Consider the following 11,708-nt stretch of genomic DNA (forward strand, 5'->3'; position numbering starts at 1 on the left):
GAAGCACCACGATCGGTTAGGGCCCAGGAGTGGCCAGTGGTAACAAGAGCCGCACATCGAGAGATACACTCCCGAGACAGATATCCTCAACTCTATCGCAGAAAGACAATCCAAGGTTCAGTGCTGTCAGGGGCTCCGGGGGAAGAAATGCATCAACGAAACCAAATGTTCCTGGCTTCCGGCCTAGGACGAGCTATGGACGAACTACCTCGAATCGACCGAGCCAGGCTCTTCGATACTCAGCTAGTACAGACATGCTTCCTTCAGAATCTTTCATGTCCTCATACCTTGACTCGACAAACCGCTCTCGTACTGCAAGCTCCACAGAGAAATGCCAAGATGCGATGGACATCCTTGAGCAGTATGGAATCTCTAGACCCGCGGGATGGTTCTCGGATGGCGACGCTGGCACGCCAGATCAAATCAAACAAACAAAATCGATGTTCTCGCAGATCTGTCACTCGTGCGGTAACCCTCTCGCTTTCGAACGGTATTGCTCGCACTGCGGCCACGATTCTTGTATGAAGTGTACGGGAGAGACCCCTGGACAACCCCTTGGTCACAGGGTCCTCAACAGTTCAATACAGTATCAAGAACACTCTTTCATAGACAAGATACCTGAGCTACCAACCCAAAGTGAATACCCCGAAAGCGAACGCAGTCATACTACACGGACTACAGTCGATACTGCTTATCGTCGTAAGCTATCAAGGTTCGCATCAGAGCCAGATACACCAAGGACATCCTTTAAAACCAAGACGCAATCTCGCCAAAGACCGAAAACTGATCACAACACCTTGAAGCCCACTCGGAAGAAGACGATTGCGGCACCAACAGAGATCTCTAGCTCAGTGAAGAACAACCCCTTTTTTGTGGCAGACAGGGGAATGAAGAAAGAAGCCCCAGAACCTGAAATCACGACGAGATCAGTGCAAGTGGAACGTAAACCCAGGCCCTCAGACTGTGTACCTAATCGTCTCAAGTCCAGCTCGCCCCGCGTTTCTCACATAGAGGAACAATGCCCCAACCCTGGTTGTAGAGCTACACATGATGGTCACCATCCAACGCGGCATAGCATTGGTTGTGCGACCCGGCGTAGTCCAGGAGCACAAGTGGCCGAAGGTAATGATTTGGATGTGATTGATACAGATGAACATAACCCTAAAGAGAAGAAGCACACACGGTCACTGAGGGATTCACCATCCCGAAGCAAGTTACAGATGAAAATTGACCAACTCTATCATCATGGACAAGATCTCCATCACTCACAGCATATCATAGAGCATTTATCAGCTGGTGTGCAGACTCTCGAGTCTTCTACGGATGAGAAACTCACGAATGGGCAAGACGGGCGCATGCGGGCGGACGGCTACAGGTTGAGGGTACAGAGTCAATATGGCATTGATCACTCCTTGAGTCGAGACGAGACTGTCACAGTAGCAAAAGACACTATCGAACACAATCTGAACGAAGAGCCGGCAGTGCCTGACGAGATTGAGCCACAGCCACCTAATCTTACCGGTTATCATAAGGGGGATCGGCATCCGAGCCCAAAGTCTCATGAACCCCATGACGATACCCAACCCAAGGATGCCCATTGGATAAAGTATCCTATCAACAATAACAAGACCCATGACGCGCCGAGAGACCACACGAGAACATTGAATTCACAAATAGCTAGTGAAAAGTCCGTCTCTCAGTCCAAGGGACCGAAGAAAGGCCTCAACACCTCACCAGAGGCAAATGAAAGGATTGCGCCACCAGCTCAAAACAAGTCCTTGTCAGACAAAGGCCATGATACTGATCCCAACTCCGGGAAAAGGATTGGCAAACTCGATGAACCCGTTCCTGGGGGGAAAATGTTGCCCAAACCAACTCCACGTATCAACAATGACTCTGAAAGACCGAAAGCCGAGGCTACCGGTATCTCGTCATAGAGGACGCAGTTAAGGAAGGTCGATAGGTCTTCAGAACAGCCACGAAGTCAGCAACTAACCCCTTCCCATGTCGAGAACTGGAGGCGTGAACTCAGCAGTGTAAATCATCGTACGCCACTACCTGAAAAAGACAGGAAGGATAGTTGCTTCAACTGCAATCCTACTCAGTCATCATCACCTAAGCAAACAGAGGGTGGTTTTCAGATCTTCGTTGAAGATGAGTCACATAACAAGACTGAGAATGAATTGAGTGCTGCGTTTGAGTCACCCATGCCTCGGCTCAAGGTAACAGACATTGAGCATTCCCTCGCTCGCAAGAGTGTCGAGGAATTACTGGCCAAAAGTCCACAGCCACAAGAGATAGCAGTAGAGGAGCCAAAGAGTACGAGACTCCTGAGCATAACAGGGGATCGATCTCGCAACGACTCTGAAATGTCAACATTGATCTATGACCCTAGACCTGTGATGCCTTACAACCACATGTGTGCTTAGCGAGCACGCTACATGGACCTCAAGAGCCAAGTTGACGAACTTGGGCTCGAATCAGGTCGCCCGTCGCCAGCGAAACAGACTCAGGGCGTGTGCTTAAACCCTAATGGCGATGTTTACATTGAGGGCCTCACAGTAGTGATGCATTTTAGAGGCAAGGATGACTTGGTGATCAATACAGACTTGAAAGATGGTCTACAGGAACACATGAGGCAGCGATAGAGCAGAGGTTCGCAAGCGTAGGAAGGTTAGAATGGTCAGTATAGACCGGACCGGACGGAGAGAGTATTGCTTTTTTGATAGTTTATTTGTTATTAACTTCAGTATTGGTACACATTGACCTACAAAGTTGGAATCATTGGTCTTCATTGGTCTTGAGGCTTCTTCACAATCACATCGTGACTCGAGCACATGAGAGCAGTTCGTTCGTATGTCAAAAGCCATGACAGCGCACTGACATCGAGTTAAGGACGCTATCGGCGGATAACAACATCCTTCTGCTCCATCTTTCAACCTCAACGGCGTTACAGTCCAACGTCAGCAACCGTAGCGAAACTCTAGCTGTCAATAGCAGTCAGCCAACAGGGACGATTCCACAGCTTCCCGGTCTAAGCCCCGGGCCCTACTGCAGCCTCCCCTCTTCCCCGGTTTGCCAGGTTCTGATGCTGAGAAGATGTGCCAGGGGGGTGGCCCGGAGCAAAAATCCTCTAGGTTCTGAGAAGCGGTGACAGGGGTTGCTGGTGTTCTTCTGACTTTTTTTTTGTATACATAGGTAGGGCTGGGGTGTTGAAACCAGGGTAAATCGACCTTTTGGTTTTTGACGTGATAGACCCCTATGTAACAGAGACAGGATTTGGAATGTGACTGTTGTGTTGTGAGTGAGGCGAGAGCAGGGTGTAACCTAGAACAGGATCGACCTGTGCTGCGTTTTGGCGAGGATGTTTGGAGATAGGATGTTGCCTGTTTGACCAACTAGAAGGATACACGAGATGTCAAAAAAGCAGTATGATCTCACTTTGGAGTAGGGATGAAGCGGATTTCGTCATGTGCGAGCGAAACGAACCATTATATCAAGACGGAGGGCGTCTGCTGGGGAACAAGTGTGTGTTCTCACATTAGATTCTTACATCAGTTCCAGTGCCGCCATCAGTGAATGCTTCATTTGAAGCGGTGAGAGAGAGACAGACAGGAGCTGAGTTGTCGGTGAAACCCCTTCATTGTCTTTCCTTGCGTGTTGTTAGCGAAAAACCCAACCTCATGCAATGCGTGCTCGCTATGTGCAGGAGAACTTGTAGTACATATGCAGCCGTCAAAGACACAGCTGCCAGCATCGAATTCCAAACTGCATCTGCATCCTTTGCCAGGGGGTCCCATGCTTGCTATACACCTGGCCATCACATATACTTCTCTTATGCACGTAACAACGCAACAGACATGAAAAAAGTTCCGACCGCGCAGAGCTTCACAATGTGAGTGAAAGCGGTCAAGGTGTCGAGGGCGACAGCGGTGTAAGGGAGAACTACACGCGAGTCATGCCCTGGAAGTGTTACTCGGTAAACAATACACTTGTGGGAGTTAGTGGACCTTGGATCCGGCAGTTGAGAGAGCTAAGCAGCTCCGTGTCTCACGACACTCCATCCATCGTGCGGCGTTCAATAGTCAGAAAGAGAGAGGAAGAGAAAATAATATTGGGTTCGCAAACATCACAAGACCCCCGGATGTGCTCCATGGATCATATGTAGGCAAACATTGGCGAGAGCCACGGTTCATAAGCACTGTGTAGCATCCCAACGAGCAAGCAAACAAGGTTGTCCAGGAATACGGATATCATGGAACAACCCAAGCGCCAGGGTCATGGTCCGTCCGGGTCCGGGTTCCAAGTTCCGAGTAGGTCCAGAGCTTGAATCACAACGATAGAAAAACAGAAGCGAGGATAGAACATGTCCATGAGATCCGGGCGCTAGCAAATAATCAACTTGGATGGGGTACGTATGATTGTCAAAGCCTCAGGGACTTTTAGTGCGCTTTGATCCAAACTTCCTCAGGCATTGCCAAGGTCTGTGCTTTCGTTGCTCTGTCTCTGCGTCTATAGTCGGGAATGAGCTGTAACAAACGATTCGATGCCTGTCAGCACTTGTCGCTGTCAAGATCGAGTTCTATAGCTTGAAATCGTTGAGCCTCAATCCCCGGATTCCGACGTCCACCTTGAACACATGACCACCGTTCTCGCGGCTTGATCCCTCGCCCTCGTCGTCCTCGGCAGTTGTTATGACAAGCTCAGTACCGACAAAGTGCACACAAGTGGTGTTGTTGGTCGGCACTTTGACCTCTCCAACAATCTTGGCTGTGTTGGGGTCGATTCTAATGACACGACCTTCTCCATATACAGCTTGCCAAAGGAACCCGTCTACATCTACACGGAAGCCGTCGGGCTCGCCTGAACCATCATGGTTGTAGAAAACGCGCTTGTTAGAAATTTCCCCAGACTCGGTATCGAAGTCAAAGGCATAAATCTCTCTGGCATTTGAGTGTGTCACATATAGTGTCTTTCCATCAGGAGACCAACCTGGTGTGTTGGGAATTGTCATATTAGGTAGCTTGACCTCTCGTGACTTGGCGTCCATTAGATAGACCGCTCCTAGATCCAACATGTCAGACTTGAAGAACAAGAGATGCAACGTAGAGTAAATAGACAGGGTCCTGGTGTTGGTGCACCGTTTTGCTTTGGGCAGGGTAGGGTTACCTTCAGGCTTAAAGGGACCGAGTCCAAAGTCTGTCATTGTACCCAGCCAGAATCGACCAAGAGGATCCACGCCGCCATCGTTACTTCGCAAACGCTCATTAGCGGGTTGTTCGAAAGGCTGAATAAGTTCGTATGTCTCCTTCTTGACATCGAGAACAGCCAGCCCATACTTGACACCAATGGCGATGCGTTCCTGGGGATCAACCCCAGCAATGTTTGCTGTGACAGTAGGGCACACGTCCAGTTGAATGGTTTTTAGAGACGAAGGGCCTTCAGCCATCTTCACATAATGTAACCTCTTATTGCGGATATCGACAAAGCGCAGATTGCCCGTTGATTCCTCATAGAAAGGTCCTTCACCCAACAGACAGTGTGTCTCAAGCCAAGGCTTCTCAACCGTCCATTGCTGAATATTGGCACTCATTGTCAATAGATTCTGTATGAGTCTGATATCCTGTTAGTTTTTTTTTCGGCAAAAATGACTTGAAAATAAGGCTATATACCAATCAGTAATGGGCAGTAGCGGGCGGGGTTGAGGTCAGGATGATGCTCTACGATGTATGAGGGGAAATCGAGCGGGCCAGAGCAAGCGAAGTTGAGAGTGGGGAGCTCTCGTAATGTGTTTTGATATAAAGGGCTATAAAGCATATGCGGGCAGTACCGAAATCAGAAGGAGTAAGAAACAAGTTGGAAGTGAAGGAACTCAAAAGAGAAAACAGATTATTCCGACGCTTCGATTATGGATAAATCCAATGAAAGGCCACTCATCCGGTTCGGCACGGACATGGTTGAGTGTGCTCCGAAGCCAACTCCGGGCCTGCCGGGCCTCAGATCCGGTCTTTATTTCCTTCAAATTGCCATATTCAGACGGCCTACATCGATTGCGTTTAGCAAAGTATGGATCTTGGTTCTGACTGCAGTGGAATTCCACTTTTCAGTCTCTGGCAGGGCCGTAGTGCATCTGGGTGTCACTGAGATGGGCAATATGGAAGCCCCCCAGGTCGAATATGGACTCGGCCACTCAGGTGGTCCGACCAAATGTTGGCTTGTTGTGGCGTTGTCTGACCAACACGCTGTAACAGTCGATCTTGCTTGGTGAAAGCCGCGACCCAGACTGTCGGGACGTATGGTGTCGCGCAAGAGACGTAATTGGGCAGCAGAACTCGATTCAATTGTGCACAATCGCGGTGCGCGCTTGCGGCTGTGCGTGTCGGGTCTCAACAACGGCCGCAGAATGCATAGGTACTTGACATGTGTAGGTATTAGACGCGGATTCTCGAGGGCGGCAGCTTGTTTAAATTGCCGCGCTCATCGCTGGACAGAAGAACGATAACTACTCAGTACGATGGTGAAACCAACCATCGCATCGACTGTTTACTTTTTCAAGACTCATTTTACTGCGGGCTTTGAATCTCTGGTGTTGTTCGTCTTCGAGTTGCACGTGGGGCAAGATCAAGATCGTTATGGCCAACCCCCACGCTCTTCAATACCGCAACACAGTCATACTCGAACCTTTCCCAGGACGAATACCGAAACTCATCTGCATTCTAATCCGATGGATGACTTCTCTCATCAGAATAGGTAGCTTGGTAAGAATAGTAAGCGAGCATGACCAATGAAAGCCTTCTACTCCAGGTGAAAACTTCGTCGCATCCTCACATATGCACGCCAACAACGTACTGACGTGGTCAACGATCAATTCACCCGATTCGAACAGAAAACAGACATTCGCGAAGCATCGTGAGTTAAAACCCAAGAACGCTTTCAAGGGCTCGCCAGATCTTCCCTCCGGCCGCGGAACCATCAGGTCGTCATCGGGCAGCAACACCACCCTCATGGCGAGCAACTGGAACGTCAAAGGACAACGCATCAAGTACAGCTCAACCTGCAGTTCTCACGCATCTGTCGGCCGGTCCAATGTATGCAAGCGAGACACACACTCACACCGCCCTGCTTTGAAGTAGCAAAGATGCTGCAGCAGTAAAAAGGAGTGAAGCGGACGCGGCACCGTTGGCTGACAGATGCCTACCAACATCGTTACCCGCATTCACTAGCTATGCAGTGTGTGCAGTCGTTGGTCAGTGGTGCATCGATGCTGTGCTGCTGCATGTCGTAGATGCAAGAGTGGGCTTCTGCATGAACCAGGCCCAAGCTATACAGCTTACTGTGAACTATTTGGCCTCGGTTATATGACACCTCGACCTGCTTGGTCTTCAGTTGTTAGGGTCGTGTGGGTAAACTCCAAGAAATACCACGCTGCCAGCGCATCCTGGGCCGCGACAAGACGCAACGCACGACAGGGCAGGGCAAATTAGCTGCAGATGCAATGCATGCCATAGCTACAGATGTTCGTTGATTAGCTAGAAACGTTTTGCGTGGCTCTTTGACCCCTGGCTGCTTTCCCTGACCGCTCGTGGTCACGGGAGGCGTCGTGGGCCCACGATCGCCGCTGCTAGGCCGGGGATAGTTGTCGAGGCTGAAGGGCCAGAACATTGATCTCCTCTGCACCCTCCGCCCTCCTCAGCACAGGCACGAAGCGGTATAGAGTTTCGGGGAATAAGGCCACGTCTGCAGCGTCTCAGCATGGGTTATGATGTCGTTGGACTTTAACGAGGTGATAGCTTGAGAGGACAAAAAGGTTGGCCATCGCTCCAAGGCAGGGGTGAGGAGGGCAACGTAAATGGCGGCAACTTCATGAAATAAACCTGGGATACCATCATTAGCTTTTGGAGATGGGCGGAAGCCATATCATACGCGCAGAGGACCGAACCAAAGACAACTAAAGTAATTACTAGGGACGGGCCGGTGTAAGAATGGGGAGGGCGTTAACATGGGATGTCTGACATAGTAATTGACAAACATGCGTTTCGGGGCTGATTGTAGAAGCCCATGAGCATCAAGGGAAGGGGCTGATCCTGATACTGGCGACACACTTGACTTGTTTCATGCTTTCTCCTCAGCCTCGCAGCTTCAGTCGTCCTTGTGCGCTCTGCTGGCCAAGTAGCCAAGGCACTGCTTGGGTGAGTCCTGCAGGTTGATGTTGAGGGTGACAGCCACGCAGATGTCTGTAATCTGAATGTCGAACTTCATCTGTATCTGTGTATAATTACACAATGATCGGAGGAGGTGATGGGATTTCACCAATAATCCTACCCCCGCACTGATGAGACCGCCACCTCATAAACTTTTTAATTATTGCGTCTTGTTAATATTCAAGGCTTTCGGCTATCCTTTCAACGATATCCCACCCCCACCATTATCGACACCATAATCAAATTTGAAGTTGTTATAGTGTCGCGAGTCGTGTGGTGCGTAGCTATGGCCATGAAAATGAAGGAAAACAGGAACCATGCCAGAATAGTTAGTATAAGCAATTTTCAATAGCTAGGCTGAAGGATCAAGCTGATGTAGCAAGACTTGAACCAGAGACTTCGGCTTTGATCAGGGCGCCTTGGCCCAGCGGCATTCACACGATGCCAAACACTAAACACGCCCCGTCCCGTGCCTCTCAACGCCGCAACGTGCCGCTGAATAGAACTTGTTACTTGATGTGACAGCGTTTCAAGTCAACCTTCGTCCAACAGTATTGACGTTGAGTCCACCTCATTTCGCTTTTGCGGCGGATTCATTTCCTGGGGAGTCTGAAATAAATCACCATGGGCACAATCACAGCGACGTCACACCACCCCTGGGCCGCGCGCATCTGTGCGAGGTATGCCAATCTAAGATCAGCTAGGTACATAAAGCCATATCAATATCTCTGATTGTTTGCTTTTTGTCCATTTTTATGACTAGTCAATGGAGTGGTGCACGCTAGTGCTTCATTTGGTGGTCTTGTACTTGTAGGCGAGGGGATAACTAGGCATTCTTAATTGTGCCGCGGCAGCGCTGAAAGAGTCTGGCTTAAGCCCGTGGGTGACTGGTAGTGATAACCTAGCATTCGTTACTGCGGCACGATCTAATCCACGCGTCCTGCGCGTGACATTATCGATAGGTACGTAATGCCGCGCCTGATCGTGAAAGCTTGCTAGACTCCAACCATTGCCCCGGTACGCGCGCCTGTGCCAGTAAGAGCTCCGACATCCACTCAATGCAGATTGGTCCTTTCCATTAGAGACAACTGTCATGGATGGTTGCATCTGCACGCCGGCGGGCCTTGCAGCCCTGGACCAGGACCCCTTCCCCGGTAGAGCCCCCTTGGCTATGCAATTCACCGTGACCCGTTAAGAATGCTGTCGTTGTGCGCATTGCCAGTGCGTCGAGGGCCCCTCGTTGCACCCACACCCACCTCTCGGCCAATGTACCGTATATCAACGCTCCAGGGGTTTCTGAGGAAGAATATCGTGAGAACGGAACGATCAACAAACATCAAGAACTTCGCATGGCCTCTGCCATGATGGGGGTGGAAGTGAAAGCACTCATGGCATTATGAGCGCAGTCTTCGAGGCATCCTATAAATGAAGTCCCGGAGAGGAAAAGGACCGTAGACTCTCTGTCAAGACGTGAAATGCGTATTGGGATCAGTCTTGGCGATGCCAACAACACCGTGTCGGAGTGTTCATCATAGAAATGGGCAGTCACAATAGTTCAGGGGCTTTCCGCCTTTCCGCGCAAGAATTTGTGCGACATGGCATGTCGTGGCGTGAGATGTGTGCAAGTTTGAGTTAGAAGAGTTGAAGTTGGAGTCGACGTTGGCTGGGGATAATGATTGAGATGCTCGGAAAGGGTTTTCCATGATTGAGTGCATGGAGTATGTAGATAGATATTGATGTGGGTGATGTTGAGGGGAATTGCTAATTACGGCACGAACGTGCCTGCTCTTCTCATTTCATTGATGCCTGCACTACCTAAGGTAACGACAGCTCTTGCGTGACTGCCAATTTAGTAGACAGCGGCTATAGACGAGCTGCCTACCGTAACGGGTTCCTTCCTTCCCTTGACCAAGCTCAAGTGATTGACCATTTGCTTTTCCTGCCAATGGAATCTCACATCAGTTGTTGATTGATTCTTCGGTAGATGAGTACCTATTTTCGCTTTTGATACCATCGTCATTATCAACATGGAACGGCAAATTATCCAACTGAGTTGACTTCTCTTCTTTCACCTCAGAGGGTGTCTTTAAGAATACATACGGCCTTGCCTCCATCTGCAGCCCTGCCCTACCTTGGCTTCCAACGTCTCTTTTATGTCTCAGTCACACATCTCAGGGCAAGACAATGCAAGTGACTGCTGTCTTGTGCGGATTCATGGCTCTCTATTATTCCGGTTTGGGTTTTGGTGGGCGACCCTATATGCAATGCCATGTCATCATGAACGACAATGATCTACTGTGTATGCGAGCTTGCAACATCCGCATCCCATTCGAGGCCTGCGAAGCTTGCCCACATCAGTTCGAACTCCGTGGATAATCTACAGTTTGCATTTTTGCGAACTCTGGCTTTGGGACATGAGAAAGAAAAAAAGAAGAAGAAAAAAAAAAAAAGAAAACATATCAACTAATGTAACACCAGTTAATTAGAACGCAATCAACCGCTGAAGGAACCAAGACCTTGCAACGACTAGCCAGGGTCAGTTAGACTAAGGTCCGCACCACCCAAAACCACGGACACGGGGCGCAACGACGATCTTTTGTTTCTTTGTCCCATCTGATTCTCAGCTCTCCCATGCAGACCTATTCCCGTACTGTACTGTAAGTATGTACTGAATCTTGGCTAGCATAGCGGTATCTGGACAAGTGGGCTCGTCCTTGTCGTCTCTTTTCTCTTCTGCTTTGCAACCTCATGCCCAGTGTTGCTTTTTGGATTTACACAAGACGCGTTACTGCTACCGCGTCTACGTACTGCGACTTTATCTTGGCCAAGAATCTCTTCTTCAGACTGACTTACAGCAGGTCCATGGTCCACTTCGTACATTGGCTAGTCGCCCACGAGGACTGACAATGAGACCTTGCCCTTCTGTCATTCACTTGATGTCCGCTGTGTCTCCTGGCCTGTATATATATACATATATGTCTTTATCGGAAACTGAGGAAGCAAGATACGTATAGAATGTGCTGATGGCGCTTGGGTATAGACGGGCCGCAGTTGATCTTGCACGGATCGATGCGGTGCTCTGATCGGAACATCACAACCACAACCGTGCCCACGGCTACCGCACATACTGCGGATACGTACACATGGCATTCCCGTTGACCGCTCTAGCTTCCCTTGGTCTCCGGATGCTTGGGTTGCTAGCCCGCCAGCCAGTTTCTGAGCTAACTATCCGTAGACTGATGGCGGTGTCCAGCGAGTTCAGTTTAGCTGCCTTTGCCTTGGGATGATGCGAAGCATCCAGAATTTTTCGACTGAGGCCTGCCTGTTTTCCCAGCCTTGGTGGCCTCGTATGCTTCGGTTCTGTGACCATTGAGTCCTGCAGTAGCGATATCAACAGCTATTGGCACATCTATACCCTTCCATATATCGCCAGTCGCAAATATTAAGGTCCGAGAAAGCTTGTATTGAGCTCAATTCGCTTGTAGACCACACCGACTACCCTGACAG

At 49.7% G+C, this 11,708-nt stretch overlaps 4 protein-coding genes across 6 annotated transcripts; 2 read left to right on the plus strand and 2 right to left on the minus strand.

Moving 5' to 3' along the window:
* The first annotated feature begins 646 nt into the window (after positions 1 to 646).
* Positions 647 to 2,751, plus strand: FOIG_05493 (uncharacterized protein). 2 transcript variants are annotated; one of them, XM_031204109.1, is made up of 2 exons: positions 647 to 931; positions 984 to 2,751. In XM_031204109.1, the coding sequence occupies exon 2, from the start codon at positions 1,221 to 1,223 to the stop codon at positions 1,935 to 1,937; it is 717 nt and encodes a 238-aa protein (XP_031065938.1). In that variant the 5' UTR covers positions 647 to 931; positions 984 to 1,220; the 3' UTR covers positions 1,938 to 2,751. The 2 variants fall into 2 exon arrangements, with proteins under 2 accessions (XP_031065938.1, XP_031065937.1); XM_031204108.1 differs by having other exon boundaries at positions 989 to 2,751.
* FOIG_05494 (uncharacterized protein) lies at positions 2,713 to 7,846 on the minus strand. Of its 2 annotated transcripts, XM_031204111.1 has the most exons (3): positions 5,673 to 7,846; positions 5,170 to 5,615; positions 2,713 to 5,064 (listed from the first exon to the last, which is right to left on the minus strand). In XM_031204111.1, exons 2-3 carry the CDS (start codon positions 5,591 to 5,593, stop codon positions 4,583 to 4,585), a joined length of 906 nt encoding a protein of 301 aa, XP_031065940.1. In that variant the 5' UTR covers positions 5,594 to 5,615; positions 5,673 to 7,846; the 3' UTR covers positions 2,713 to 4,582. The 2 variants fall into 2 exon arrangements, with proteins under 2 accessions (XP_031065940.1, XP_031065939.1); XM_031204110.1 differs by having other exon boundaries at positions 5,170 to 7,846.
* Positions 6,633 to 7,309, plus strand: FOIG_05495 (uncharacterized protein; the record flags this gene model as incomplete). Its single annotated transcript, XM_031204112.1, has 3 exons — positions 6,633 to 6,758; positions 6,894 to 7,088; positions 7,286 to 7,309. The coding sequence occupies 3 exons, from the start codon at positions 6,633 to 6,635 to the stop codon at positions 7,307 to 7,309; spliced, it is 345 nt and encodes a 114-aa protein (XP_031065941.1).
* A 153-nt stretch (positions 7,847 to 7,999) lies between the features above and the next one.
* FOIG_05496 (uncharacterized protein) lies at positions 8,000 to 9,951 on the minus strand. The gene has a single exon (XM_031204113.1). The coding sequence runs from the start codon at positions 9,306 to 9,308 to the stop codon at positions 8,991 to 8,993; it is 318 nt and encodes a 105-aa protein (XP_031065942.1). The 5' UTR covers positions 9,309 to 9,951; the 3' UTR covers positions 8,000 to 8,990.
* Positions 9,952 to 11,708: the final 1,757 nt, after the last annotated feature.

This window comes from Fusarium odoratissimum, assembly GCF_000260195.1.
Source record: "Fusarium odoratissimum NRRL 54006 unplaced genomic scaffold supercont1.7, whole genome shotgun sequence".
NCBI lineage: Eukaryota > Fungi > Ascomycota > Sordariomycetes > Hypocreales > Nectriaceae > Fusarium > Fusarium odoratissimum.